This window comes from Phocoena phocoena, chromosome 5, assembly GCF_963924675.1.
Source record: "Phocoena phocoena chromosome 5, mPhoPho1.1, whole genome shotgun sequence".
NCBI lineage: Eukaryota > Metazoa > Chordata > Mammalia > Artiodactyla > Phocoenidae > Phocoena > Phocoena phocoena.
The window spans coordinates 75,815,811-75,830,991 of NC_089223.1; the positions used below are offsets into that span (position 1 = coordinate 75,815,811).

General features: G+C 42.3%; 1 protein-coding gene across 1 annotated transcript in view; it reads right to left on the reverse strand.

Annotated features, from left to right (window-relative positions):
* Positions 1 to 580: 580 nt before the first annotated feature.
* Positions 581 to 15,181, reverse strand: part of KLF3 (KLF transcription factor 3) — a 33,280-nt gene continuing 18,679 nt past the window's right edge. The window contains exons 3-6 of the mRNA XM_065877688.1: positions 9,216 to 9,705; positions 8,382 to 8,532; positions 3,304 to 3,464; positions 581 to 1,138 (exon numbers count right to left, since the gene is read on the reverse strand). Coding sequence (XP_065733760.1) covers positions 957 to 1,138; positions 3,304 to 3,464; positions 8,382 to 8,532; positions 9,216 to 9,705 — 984 coding nt within the window. The 3' untranslated portion in view covers positions 581 to 956. The remainder of the gene's footprint in view (positions 1,139 to 3,303; positions 3,465 to 8,381; positions 8,533 to 9,215; positions 9,706 to 15,181) is intronic.

A 15,181-nucleotide genomic window follows, 5' to 3' on the forward strand; every position in this document is an offset into this window, starting at 1 on the left:
TGGTAATCGACATTAAGGACATTGTAGAAACAGAGACAGGTGCATGGAGAACCCCATCAGTATCTGGGTTTGCAGTAGGGTTCCGCACAGCTGAACGTGCATAGAGACTGAAGCTCTGGGAATGTACTGCCCAGCGAACCAAATGATGAATTGTCTCCAAAAAGCCCTAGGCGAGCAGGAATGGCTGGCTTCCTCCTTTGCCCGCCTTGCTCTGCCCCTGCTGCATGCCCCTTTGCTCCGACTCCACGCTAGCAAGTACAGTATCCACCCCCTCAACGGACAGACATCATCCACCTAAATCAGCAGCTCTGGCTCACCTCCCTGGTGACAAAGACCTCCTTAGTAGCTGCAGACACAAAGGAGGGTAACGGATGTACATTTAGATGAAGTGTTAAATCCAAATTGACCAGCCAGATCTGTGAAGGACAATGGAAGAGTTGACTGTACTAGTCTGAAAGCCTGTTGCACGTCTAGCTAATCTGTGACAGGTTCCACCCTTCTTTTTGCTGTGGAGCACCAAACTCGATCACAGAGCACAGAGGTCTGGATGCCTCTGGCAAGGACTAGCAGGCTGGATACTGTATTTCTAATACATTTACTTTGACATTCTTTTGAGGATTACATGGAGAAACAATTGGTTATGTTAGTTTATATGTTCCCTTGCTTTCATTACATTAAACGTATCTCTAAGAAGGGTTTGCTTAGCATCCCCAGAAAAAAAAAAAAGAAAAAAAAATTGTTCACATTCTTTAGGTCTGACCCGTGGCAAGGAGAGGGAAGATTAGAGAATATTTACTACTGACCATATGGAAGTTTGAATGATATAAATTCAGAGATTCAGACCAGCTGAATCAAAATTAAAATGTACATGTAAAAAGATGAGTTAGATAATGGGAGGGAGGACAGAGAGAGAGCTGGGAGAGTGGGAGCCACGCTGAGGCAGGAGATAGAGGCATTCAAACGAGCATATGGCGTTTCCTATGGAGGGCAAGGTGGTCGGAGCGGGAGAAGCTGCGGTCACAGTCTGGACACTGGAAGGGTTTGATTCCAGTGTGTTTTCGGAAATGTCTCGTGAGTTCATCAGACCGAGCGAATTTCCATGTGCATCCTTCCCATGTACATTTGTAGGGTTTTTCTCCTGCAGAAAGGTGGGGGAAAAAGGAGCTGATTTTTTCTAAGAGCAAAATGATATTAATAATTAAAGACAGTAAATATTTCTGAGCTAAAGCTCTTGACAAACATTATTTCCAAGACAGGATCATACATTTGTCCCCTGAACCACTAGGTGACAAATGAGAGACACAGATTAATTGTCTTAATATGAAACTGGCTTTCTGCCCCAAAAAAGGGGGGGGAGGGAGATTTTAAGAGTTCCTAAAGCATATTTATGGCACTGAAATCCACTCTGAGGGGCTATCAAAGAATTTTGGTTTTGCCCTCAAAGGAGGCAATGAACAAGTTTTTAATACCCGGTGATCCGTATTTGTTGACCTCCAAGTCGTAAACTTACTTAGGAGCTTAGCTACATGCAGCGCTATCCATTCAAAGAGAAGTCCAAACTGAAAGTTATGGGATTTGCTTATTCTTTTCAATAGTTTTCTAAAAATGTGAAGTCCCTGAGTCCCTAGCAACAAATATTCATCAGGGATTTCAACATTTTATTTTTTGTTTAGTCAAGAACAACAACGTCTGAGTATAATGCTTTAATTCAGACGTACGGAAAATATAGTAAACTCCTCCCCACGCTGTCAGAAGTCAGGTCTCTACAACCCTCTCCTGTGAGACGATAACTTACAGGTGAGAAAAAGACGACCTTTGTGGGAAAGTCACGAGGACAGCAGTATGAAGGCCTTTACAAATAAAAAGGCAGTTAACGGTAATTTTACATGTTTAAATCAGTAATATTGGGTAATGGGCATGACAGATTCATTCCCATTTACTATCCCTTGTTTTCTAGAAACCTTAAAGGATTGTAATTCCTTGGCATTTCAATGACATATTCAGAATTTATACTCTCTGCTTTGTTGCACAGAATATATATGCTATGAGTTCTTTTTCTTACATCTGAATCGTTACCCAAATATCCAATGTCTTTTTACTCTTAGGCTGGCCTTTGGTAACAACCACCTCTCAGGTCCCGTTCGTGCCCTGAGGAGGCTTTCATGAGTCTATCTGGCACTGCCCATTGGGTGGTCCTCTAACTGCAAGGCTGTCACCCTCAGCTCTCTCCGTGGCAACACTGTGAGGAGGCCAAGGAACACTGTACGAGGCTGGATCCCCTCGGCTTCCTTTGCCTCCTTCCCAGGATGCACGGCAAACCTTCACTTCCACTCTGCCAGATACTTTACTGCCTCTCCTCTTCCAAACCCCGGATTCTTCTCTTTGTAAATGTTCCTAACAAGAATGACTCACAAACCTCCAAATATTCTACATTCTGAGGTTAAGGAAATGTACAGAGAGGGAAATTGTTGTTACACTAGAATTTCACATCCAAGAGTATGAGGTCAGCTCAGATGAGGCTTTCCATAAACATTCATCACCAATACCAACTGCAATTAATCAGGTTTGTACGAATTCGTACGAATCATTTTTGTACGAATTCCTTAAGATGTGTTGCTACAAAATGTTCATGAGCACAGGGGACAATTTTATGTTTTCCTCACCTATTTAACAATTTTTATAAGACCTGTCTGTACGCTCTATATGCAACACCTGGCAAACTGGAAATATCCTACAACAAATATGGCAGGCAATCGCCTACAAGTTCCCTCAGTTTTAGAAGACGATAATTACCCAAATATCTTCACTTTTCTTTCCTTCGATGACTGTCTTCCATTTGAATTCCATTTCTATAAACTGCTGCATTGACTTGTTCTGTATAAAGAACTTTTTTCTTCTTTTTTTGCCATCGTGAATTTGATAACGTACATTTACTAAGTGACAGCCCATATGGAGGCCACATCTTTGATGCAACAGGCCCATGGTTAAGGGCAATTTCCCCCTCTGTTCTCAGTGGAGGTTTCATGCCCTTCTCTCTCTCTCTTACTACAGAGACCACAGAACTGGAAGTGGTGGCAAGGGGCCTTGAACAGATAACCCTGAATCTATTCTATTATAAAAACAAATCGTTATCGAAAACTTCATTTTTCACGACTGACAAGCGACATCTGTAGCTATGGTAACTTTCAAGATGCCTGAAAAAATTTCATTACAATAATCTCTGAAAGCTAGAACATTTGTCTTAACATTCCATGCTAGTACTTCTTAAGAAGAAAGATGAAGCGAGTCTTGTATTTCTAATACCTGTATGTGTTCTTCTGTGTGCTTTCAAGTGAGAGCTTTTAGTGTATACTTTGTTGCATCCATCATAATCACATCTGTGTATCCGCCGCTTCCTCTGGGTGTCTGGAGATTCCACAGGTAAAGGTCTCTTCCCAGGCTGCACGATGACTGAAGGGTGATTCCTAGGAAAGCCGATGCCAAATGCAAAATGGTGAGTGAAAGGCTCTTCCTTTCCTTCAGGGTACCAAAAGCATTAACAACACTGGGCAAAAACAAACAAACAAAAAACCCAACAAAATAAACAAAAAGAAATTAGCGGATCAACCCAAGAAGCACTGCTATATTCATTCAACAAACATGGAGTGAGCACCTACCATGAGCCAGGCACTGTGCTTGGCACCGGGACACAAAGATGAATAAAAACAGGGTTCCTGCCCTGGAGGAGCTCACACTCTAGGGGGAGACAGACATGTAGATAAGTAATGACAGTAAGAAGGGTTAGGGGCTACACTAGAGGGAGGTGCAAAGTGCTAGGAGAGTCTCTTTCCCTTAATAGAAATTTGCTTTTTTGTAGAATTCTGTGGTACTAGGCTGAACGTTGTACTATGTTTTCTCACATTTATTATTCTTTAGGGGAAAATGTAAGAGGTCAAACTCCTAAGTCTCAGGCAACCACGCTGTATCTACATTTTATCCTTTACATAATTGGCATTTAGTTTGAGTCTCTTAAAGAGGCTCAACTTACATTTGATTTTTATCTCCCCACCCACCCCCCCAAAAAAAAGTTGGCACTACTGTCTTCACAAACTCAAACCTTTACTGTCACTATTATTCCTCCTTGAGAGAGAACTTCAGGCAGTGCTAGTGGTCAGGCGAGGAAGCCCCTCACTCAGGACTCAAGACCCAGGCTCCAGGTGCAGCACCGGCTCCCTCACTGGCTGCCCGCCATCCTCCCTACCTTCCTGGCTCCTCACCCAGACTCCCCTTCCTGCACCTGCACACCTTTCCAGGGGGGAGGGGGGTTGAAATCAAATCAGGTTACACATCATTACTATGAACTTTCTCTTTTTCAGAAAGGAAGCTGGTGGCGAGAAATGGCAGGTGGGAAGAGCTAGGAAAAATCTGTAGTTTTTTCAGGCTTCCCCTGCTGATTGATGTAATTAACAAGTTCTAATCCATCCATTTGCTCTCCTAATAACTAATTACTTGATACATTACAAGCTTATGTATCGACGGTTGGCCTCTAACTGCAATGAAAGACTTCTCTGTCTTTTAAATTTGAATCTAAAGTTCTTAAAATATTCCAAATAACATGTGAATGTTTTATACAAGAGTGTATGGGGGAAAAAAGATTGGTGAAAAGAATTTGATGAGGGTAAACAGTCTTGTGAGATAAAGAATAATAAAATTTAGACATAAAAATCAAGAGAGTCACTGAATGAAGCTTGTTTTTTTATCTTGGTAAAAATGTAAATACATGTCCCTTATCAACAACTTTTCCAAGCACCCAAAGAAGTGCCTAGGAAGAGAATAAAAAGGTGCATTTTATCTTGAGTGACTTCACTAATTTCTCACTTATGATTAGCAAAGAAAACTGTCAGTTTTGAGTATCACTTTACGTTCCTACCCTGATGCTTAGAGGGACGATATGAAAGAACAAAGTTTAGATACATGGAAAAGGGAACATGAACTAGTGGGGGCGGGGGGGGAGAACAAGAACTTCAATTATATAAATGTACAAACAAATAGCAGAGAAAATGGAGAAGTGAGAGAGTTTTTATAAAGCTCGATTATTAAGACCCTTTAATAAAAAGAAAACAGTTTATCAGTTTATTTTAAACTTTCAACTTTCATGCCATTGACTGAAAATTTTCATCTTCATTAAGGGAACTTCAGGAAGTAAAATGTTGAGGGGGAAAAAAAAATGAACAGTTAAATATATCTCATGTGCCTCTGGGACCCTGGGAGAGAATCCCAGATAACTTTAGAAGTCTCTCCCAGTTATTCGATTTTATGAGTTGGGATTCTAATGGTTTCTGTGTAGTAGTTATGACTGCTGTTCCAGCTGCTCATTTTGTGAAAACGTTACCCTAAAAAGAGGTACCCTAAAAGGCTGTGCGCTCCGGCTCTGTCCCGATCGTCCCTATAACCCTCGGCAAGGGATTCATGCTCTGCGTGCCTCAGTTTCCTCTCTGTAAAAGGGGATGATAATCACGCGATCTCAGAAAGCTGTTGTGAGGAATGCACACAAAACGCTTCAGAACAACACCTGTTCCAGATGCAAATCTGCTAAACAGTAGCTGTTACTATTTCAAGGTGCAGAAACCCACTAGCAAACTTTGCCCCTACAGTGGTTTAATTTCACGAGGAGTTTTTTTGGGATGTCCTAACACCAGATCAGGAAATCTCTACTCCAGCCAACATCTCCCTTGGAAGGCAGCATCACTCTGAGAGGGGTCAGCAGTCTATCTCTAAAGAGCCGGATATTGGTACAGGCTGAGGTTCAGGATCTTGGGATCTCACTCACTCTTCTTGGTCTCCTCACTGCTCATTTTTTAGGAGGCTGTTTGGGATCATTATAACCAAGAAGTTAGAATACCTAGTAAATATCAGAGACCTGGTCATTGTTGTGAGTTAAGCTGATCCCTCTTATGTTTGCTACAGTTTCATGTTCACAACTCAATGGGGAAGTCTGATCCTCAAACTTTTTGTCCTAAATAAATTTTCACACATGTAAATAACAAAAGAAATCTGATATACTTTTGAGTGCCTTTAAAAATAATCCTAAAGCTATAACTTTATGGTCAAACAAATGGATTTCAAAGCTGTATTTTAAAGTCCGCCCCTGTAAAGGAAGGGTTTCCTAAGACAAATATCACTGGGGCTGCCTCATGGACATGGTACCAGGTGCTTGGTATCCCAGTGATTCTTTCCTGGCTAGCTGGTTTCCTATGTGGGCTGCTACTGGGCACACTCCAAGACATTACTTAATCACATCTGTGAGAGAATTACTTGAAGGGTACATGTCCCAGTTGTGACTAATCGGTTCAATTTTCTGAGAGGCAAATGCATTCTTAGGTCAGCATTAGAATAAGCACATTCCTCACTAATCATTAAAAGCCACTGGGCTCGAGATCATCAAAAGAACGTTACTTAAAATAAGCAAGAAAAGGGAAAAGCTGTTTTCTTTCCAGCAGCATCCAGAGCACAGAATATTGCCTTCAATTATTCTTCCGTAATGTGTTACACTGTAATTTATAATAACCTAGACTTTGGAATAACCCCCTTTTCAGTCAATGGATCCCTTGCTATGTGGGCAGTTGGCTTTATAGCATCTTTTTCATCACCTGTGCAGGAACAATTACAGGTACAAGCTATGTTGCCAGTTACCTCACCAAAGACATCTGACATCCTAAAAAAAAGGTAATTCAGCCTACAAGATGTGTCCATTTCGGTTAGTCTATTTTTCCTTTCCCTTAGTGCAGCAGCAGATGCAATCAGCTAGATATGGCCTAAAAATAGCAGGAAGACCACTCGTCTGGAAGCAGATCAGCCCAGGCCCCCTCTGCTGTTAATGGTGTGATTACAGGCAAGTTATTTATGTCTTGGCTCATCAGCTGTTTGCTCTGACTCCCACCTGCTTGTTTTGGGAGGATGAAATAACTCCTTTGAAAACACTTGGAAAAGTTCCTTTCTGGGGGTAAGGAGGCACTATGCAATTGTGAAGGGCAATAATGTACAAGACCATCAGACAGCCTGCCTACTGATGTGGCTGTGGAAGATTCATTCTCTTCATCTATCAAGGAGTAGATGACAACCCCCCACTGCCCCACCCCCCACAAAAAAAGCGGACGGATTTGATGCAAATGGCGATTGATATATGAGCTATTATGAAGGCACCTACTTGGGTTGAATGTGGATACAACCAGAATACATGTTAAGTTCCAGAAAATAGCTGTTCTAAAACCAGAGGATTCATATCCTGTTACAGAATTCATTACGTAAGGGAGAAGAGTGCAGTAGATAAAGCAGAAAGGTGGGCAGAAATGCTGGAGAAAAGGGTATGTGGGGAGGAAGGTGATAGAAGGGACCCTGAGGAGACAGTAATTGTTGAACTTCCTTTGTACTAGGAAGCTGGCCATTAAATCCAATGTTGTAAAGACCATAACACAAGAAAAATAATTACAACCAATAATGAAAATAAAGAGGAAGCAGGGGCAACGAGATTAAGTGACTAGGCCAAGGTCATACACATGGTGGAGAGCAGAGCTGGGATCCAAGATGTTGGATCCAAAGGCCACGTTTGTACCTACTGCAGACACAGCCTCCAGTGTAATCGCTGGTAGAAGTCAAGGGCATCTCTAGTGCCAAATCTCAGTAATGATGTTATTTAGACAGTGTGTGACACCGACACACACAGCAAGTTAAACCACTGTTCAGGTGCCTGGATGTCGACCAGTAGTGTAAACTTCCTACTGGATGGCGGTTCTAAAGCAGACCGAACATTCTAGGGCAGTCACAATTAGAAAGACAGGAGACTAAACAGTTCTTTCAACGCCGAGCTTCTCTGAGCAACACGGTCAGCTTTCTGTTGCCATGAGACTGGTTTTGGAGTATCTTTCTTGGATTTGCGGTTGGCCCGGAAAATTCTGACTAAAAGCCATTCCCCACCGCAGAAACACTATACTTTATGAGAACTGACAATGGGAAGGACGATATGTGATCCCATGAAGCATTTCCAGGATCCAACCTTAAGTAGAATATCTAGAACACCAAATTCAATCCATGTTGGGCTAAAGATGATGGAAGAACTATATACACATAGTCTGGAACGATGGAAAAAAACAAGATAAAAATGATTTCTGGGGTAAAGTGGCAAAATCATGTGTGACCAAATCACTGAGAACGTGACGTAACGCGTGTAACAGAGCACATAGTTTTTGGAGAGATTCTCCCATCTGGCCCAGGGGCTGCCCCGAACGACAAGGCAGTCCCGTCTGGCAATTCACACCACATCCTGAGCGGGAAGCTCCAGCTTCCATTCCAGTTCCGAGATGCACGCCGCTAGGTAAATGCCAGGCAGACCTCAATATACTTACTCTTGTAACAGTGCTTGCGGGGGGGACACTGAGTTCATTAAAGGGGGTGACATTTCTTCAGGATAATAATCTGTCCTCTGTGGTTCGATCCCAGGTTCTATTTTAATTTTTTTCTGTAATAGAGGCTTCTCATATGATTCAATTACAGGGACTACAAAATAAAAATAGAAAAGTTACTCTATGTACCATTTACCGATTTCAGCCTTTAAAAGCTTATTGCACGGCTTCTAGCTACCACACTGATGTGTATCTATTTGCCTTTGGCAAAATGACAGCAGAAATGAATCGGTGGGTGCTTCTTGTTCCTCCTAACGATTACTTTGTCAGCAAGCACCGTATGGAGGAAGCTGGACTTTTAAGACATCAGCCCCCAAAGGATTTCTTCCTTATGACGTTTGGTTATCTCCTTGTTACCCCAGCCTTCTGCCTCTGACCAGTCAGTAAACAAGGTGGCTTTTAATAGTTATTAGTTATCACATGGTCTAAAGGTATTTCTTAAATGACTTTTTGCACCTAGAACCATGCTGGTATTCAATAAAGTAAAATATAAAGTCAAGATTCTTATTATCCCCAAGTTGACAAGTATATAGTGAAACTAATCATTTCATGGCATTTAACAGACAGCCTCATTCTTGGGAGATCTTCCAGTGTCAACACTTAAAAAAAAAAAAAGCAAACACCTTAGGCAGACTCTAAGTCGAATATTTCCTTTTCAGAGTGCAAGAGCTCTTGGCCCCTTGCCTCCTTTGCTCCCTCACCCAGACTATCTGGTGAAGACCCGGTAAGTCCGGACTAAGCAGCGGGGCGGCAGTGTGGGCGAGTGGCAGAATTTACCTTGCATGCTACTACTGGAATTTTCCATCTCGTCCGACAGGGAGACCATGAGCGGCTGCTGGAGGTGGCTGGTGTACATGAAGGGGACGGGCTGCACGACAACAGGCTGGATGACGGGCAGGATGCCGGGGCTCCGGATGCCGTGGCGGGAGAGGGCCGCAGCCATCACAGGCGGCATGGACAGCGGCACGCTGAAGGGCTGCACGCCGGGCGGCGGCGGCGGCGAGTACTTCTTCCCCGGTGGGCTGGACGAGGGCAGGCTCAGCCCTGGCGAGGCTCTCCGGTGCAAGGACTGGAACTTCAGGGAGGAGGGGGAGTTCCCGGCAGAGGGTGGCGAGCTCCGCTTGTTCACGGTGAGGTCCACCGGCTCCATCTGCATCCCATGCGACAGGCCTTCTGGGGTCTGGAAGAACTTATCAGATAACGGTGTGGAGTAGATGACGCCATACTTGTTGGGCTTCATCGACTCCATGTAATTAGACGGGTATGACTATTGGAAAAGAAAGACGTAAACGTGTCAATAGCCAAGTAAGTGTGTTTGCTTGAAACACGAATTAAGACAAAAAAGTACAACAAGTCACCTTCAATCACATGGATTTTAATAAGTGGTTTGGGTTTAGATACATGCTTGACCCTAAAACAATGCTATGAGAGACAGCTGGTCTAATAAACGTAAGTACTAAAGTTAATGTGGTGGGCTTCCCTGGTGGCGCAGTGGTTGAGAGTCCGCCTGCTGATACAGGGGACACGGGTTCGTGCCCGGGTCCGGGAAGATCCCACATGCCGCGGAGCGGCTGCACCCGTGAGCCATGGCCGCTGAGCCTGAGCGTCCGGAGCCTGTGCTCCGTAATGGGAGAGGCCACAACAGTGAGAGGCCCGTGTACCACAAAAAAATAAAATAAAATAAAAAAATACAGTTTACGTGGTAACTGCGTCACACGAAAAATCTCAAATTTAATTCTACGATTATGGCCATGTCCAATGTTAAGGCAGAGGATGACACCTGGAAAAATTCTAAAATAGGTTATGAAACAGAAGGCTTGTGGGCCTTTATCATTAGGAGTTGGCGTTGAGGTTCACCAAGAATCAGCCAAGCCAACTAACCTTGCTGATCTTCTGGTGAGGTTTCTTACTTGGCAGGAAATACTCTCCCTGGCTTTAGTGCCCTCCAGCTCAGCAGAAAGACACTGAATGTTTCTCATACGCTGTGTATAACAGGGACAAGCGGAGCTGCATGGTAGTACCTTAGGATGGTCTTCAGCCACTGACACATCCATGCTACGAGTCCCGGCCTTAGCACTGAAAGTCCTACATCCCAGGAAATGCCTCAATCTCAGGCACACCAGGATGGCCAGTCACCCTACACACCTATACACGGTAGAAGGCCACCCACATGAGGGTGATTATGTTCTTGGCTCCAACTTGTGCGATGGACTTATTCACAGTTTGAATGAAACTGTAGAAGGTGACTTAATCTCCAAATTTGTGGATGACACAGAACTGTAAGAACGAGCTAATGTAACAGCACTCAAATAAAGACACGTGACACTGGAAGGGACCTGCACACGAGCCGAGGTCCTGCCTTGTCTCCTTTCCACCCTGCTACCCCCCTCATCAAAAGAGGCTGCAGGACAACCTAACAAGATAATCTAAGATCTGTTCCACAACTGACCTGATTTATCTTCAAGTACATTTCTCTCTTATAATATCAAGGTAATCTAACTCATTTACCAGCTTTAAATATAAATCAATCGTAATTGCACACTATGGGTTCTGTCCTTGGCCATGGAATTCACCAAAATTACTTCTGTACCTTAGCTAAAATTAAAAAATAGAAAACTTTGTTGTAGAATGCTTTAAAACAAATTAAACTCAACATAAGTCATTTTCTTTACTTGTAGGCATTTTAGGGAAACTGAAATTTTTAGTGGTAACATGTCAAGTCTGCCTGCAGAAAATTACTTGTATTTTAATGTTTTACAGTGAAAGTGAAGAGTAGCATACCGTGCCTCTCTTCCAGCTCTAAATTCCGATGTGTTTATGATTCTGAGGCTACACTAGCTCATGATGCAACTGAGAAAACCCACCAGTGGGGCCTTATAATGAAACAGCTTAAACGCACTATTCATTTCTGAGCCTCCCCAGCCCCTCCAATGGCCACTAATTTGAGTTTTAAATAACTGTGGAATAGCAGTGTTTTTGACTGGGATTACCACTGAGATCACACCCTTCTCCTCTCTGGGCCTCACTGGGTAAATCTCCACCTGACTATGCGTCACAATTAGCTGTGCTGCTTTAAAATTCCAGATGCCCGATTCCTTCTCTGGGCCAACTGAGCATCAGAGTATCGGAAAGTAAGGGGACAGGCAGGTACTTATCTTAATCTGGTTTTGATGTCAGTTTCTCATCGTTAAGATGCACTTTGTTCTTTTGTCCTTCCTTTCTTTACCTGTATCCTCATTTGTAACCTACAGAACCACATGGAACAGTGACTCCTGCAGTCTGGTGTACATCTCTCTGATAAGACACAGAGCTTTAGAACAGTTATGTGTTTATTTAAGTGCATTAAGAAAAAACTATGTTTATGTTCCCTTTTAAAATAACTTTTACAGTAGTGATACAAAGTTCCCTTTTAAAATAACTTTATTATGTTAAAAAGCAATTCTATCTCTAGGGCAAGAAAAATTACTAAATAAATATTAAGAGTGCAGGAGCCATGAGGATATGGCAAAATCTGTCAAGGTGGTATTGGATACCCACCTTCCAGGAGGTTGTGAGGTTAAGATTAAAATTGGACTCAATGAGATACCTATGTGATGAACTTTAACACACACCATGGTCCTGGGAGTCCCTTGTCTTCCTTCCTTATACAAGAGGTGTGCACTGCAATGGGCTTTGATGCTCCCTATCAGGGCTTCTCAAACTTTACTGAGCACACAGATTCACCTGGGAATCTTGTTAAAAGACAGGTTCTGAATTACTGCGGAGTGGCCTAAGGTGCCACAGACCACCCTTGGAACAGCCTGGCTCTAAATGACAGAGATACAGAATAAAAATACTAATTTTTATTATTAAAATGGTATACTGTTTAAATGCAATTTAAAGACAGAGGCGGGGAGAATTTTCACGAATAATACTGCTTAAAAACAAGGACATGAGGATATAAAATCAGGAAACATGAATTTGTAAAAATATACAAATTGGTTTTTTAAAATAGCTTTGAATTACATATTAAGGATCAAATGAGGTAAAGACTGTTTCTACCTTTCTTTAGAACTAGACACACACAGGTGCAACACAAGGTGAGAGGCCCAAAATATACAGTAATATTAATATGAAATAGATTTAAATTTAAATATTGAAATAGGCAAAAGAAAAAGAGGCACAAGGTTTGCTAACAAAAAATTACAAACTTTGTACAATGAGGGTTTAAGGAAGTAATTAACTATAGGAGGAAAAAAAGATTTCTCCTGGTTCTAAAGTTTAACCATCTTGATATAATTTTCTAAAGGGCAAAAGTTCTGGTATGAGAAACAAAAACTCCAGGAAATGGGAGGCAGTATTCATTGTTTCTACTCACGGAATTGTAGCTTCTCCCTTATTTTCAGCCCTAGTCTTCAAAGACATTCCTATGACCTAGATTTTAATGCCAACTTATTGGCAGCTACATAGGAAGCAAAATGAGGACATACTTTTATTGCTGTCATTGTTGGATTTTTCTATCTGTGGGGTGAGTTTAAGGAAAGCAGGAATTTAGAACCTGGGAGATTTGCAAATTTAATAACAGTCTCAGGTTTCTCAAGCCATAAAGAAAGAAACATCCACACATAGAGCTAAGTTTTACAAACATTGTGCACAGTTCTGCAGAGAGCTTGCCCTCCCGTGAATGCCCCCTGCCAGCTATACTGGACATGTGGTTTTTGTAAGACTCTAGGGCTAAAAGCAGGGGGACTGCTGGGACCTGGGCACATGACTGAGTACACTATTAACAACTTCCAGTCTGACTGCCTTGCCAAAGGGTGAAGAAATGTGGTTCTTCAAACTGTCTCACTAGCAAATTTCATAGCAATGTTTACCAGAACCTTCTATGAGACATGTTTATTTGGGTGGAGCACATAAGCCACTGCAATCAGCCTGCAACAGTCTGGTTCTCCACAGTGTAAGGACTGATCGATACAGGGCTTGCTTGGGGTGTGTACCTTGGGTGGATACACCCTGGTAATAGTTGCTTCTTCTCTGTTCCAGACCATTCCTGTCTTCTAACAAAGCCATGTAGGTAAGTGTGGCTGCACCAGTGAAATCCAAATCAGAGGCAAGTACTGACGAGGCAGAAAGAGGGCCCCCGGCCACTGCCAGGCATCCACTGGCTCATATGCATACTGCTTACTCAAGGAGCCCTGTTCCCGGGAACAGAGCAGCCTGCAGACAAGACTCACGCAGGGCTTCCCCACTCCTGACCCCCACTAGCGGCGGCAATGGGTTTACTTTTCCAGAAGATCTGTTGTTAAGAAAAGTTCTCTCCCTCTGTTGTAACACGCATTCAAGTGTTCACACCTCCGCGCTGTGGGTTATTTCTTTGCTGGCGGCTTCCTGTCACTGGATTGGGAGATGAGGGTCCAGCCCAGGTGCTCAAAGAACACCGGACGAATGGATGATGTGAATCAACAGGCTCGTCCAGCAAGGTTTTACTACTGACAAGGCTCAGGATAATACCAATTCTTTGATTCTCAAAAACATGATTTTTTTAAAGTGTGGTGAGGAAAAAGGCACAGGGGTTGGATAATTTTCCAGTGCTATCACTTCATATGAAAGTGAGAATTAATAGTTTCTCATTTTATTGGAAATAGTTTTGGTGAGTTTTCCACTACAAGATGGTTTAAGTGGATGGAGTGACTCCATGAAACGTGGATGAGTCTCTGTTTCACTGTTCATTAATATGAAAAAAATGTGCCGTCCGTTACAGGGCGATGGCAAGTCAAAGGAATCTTCATACCAAGGGTGGGCTTCCAAGTGCAGGAAGGCGTGGTGCATTTATAAACAAACTCGCTGGAAACAGCCAATGTCATGCCCCTCTATGCAAACAAAAGCAGAGAGCTCTCTTTCTACCAGGCTCAGAAAAGTCATGAAAAGTTTCTGTTAGAACACAGCAGAGGGACTACTGATTTCTAAGTACTTCTCAATCTTTAAGGAGTCCGTTAGATGGTAATTTTCATTAAAGAAAAAGAAAAAAATACACGTTCTTCAAAAGTAATCTTCCTGTAGGAAAAGAATATGAGGGAATACTTTTAAAAATTCTTTCTCACTTCCTGAATTAAGTTCTAATTTTCAAACTTCTTTGGCAGTATCGGTAAAAACAACTCCTTTATGGGCATATTTTATATACACCTGCCATTTCACATTTTACAAATTAAAAATCTCCAATTTCACAAATAAGAAAAAAAAAATTGGAGGTTCAGGGAGCTGCTGATGGTTTTGCCAGCATCGCACTGATAGTAAGTAACAGAGATCCATGGCACAGAGGCGGGTGTACTCTGCTCCCCATTCTTGCAAATCTTAACAGGACTGACAACCCAAAGTCTAATGTGCCTCAAGGCACAAGGTTTAGTGGGAAGTATGAAGGCTTATACTTCAGCAAGAGAAAAATGACATCTCCTCACTTTCTCTAAACTATAGCAAAATACCAAATAGGCAGATTGCTTCTGCAGTGGGGGAGGGGAATAAGTCACTGTAAAATATTTTTATTCATATGTGGAATTAAAACAAAAAGAGTCTTACACACGTCTACGGCTTAATGTTTAGAACATTGACTTGAATAAACAAAGACCTCAACCTTCAGGTCAAAGGCAGAATTAAAAAGGAAAAAGGAAAAAAGGCACAATAAATCAGGTTTCATATACTCCACCTATGAAGGCAGGAAAGACAAAATATGAAGATTTAAGAGTGGAAACAAAAGCTTTTAATTTTCT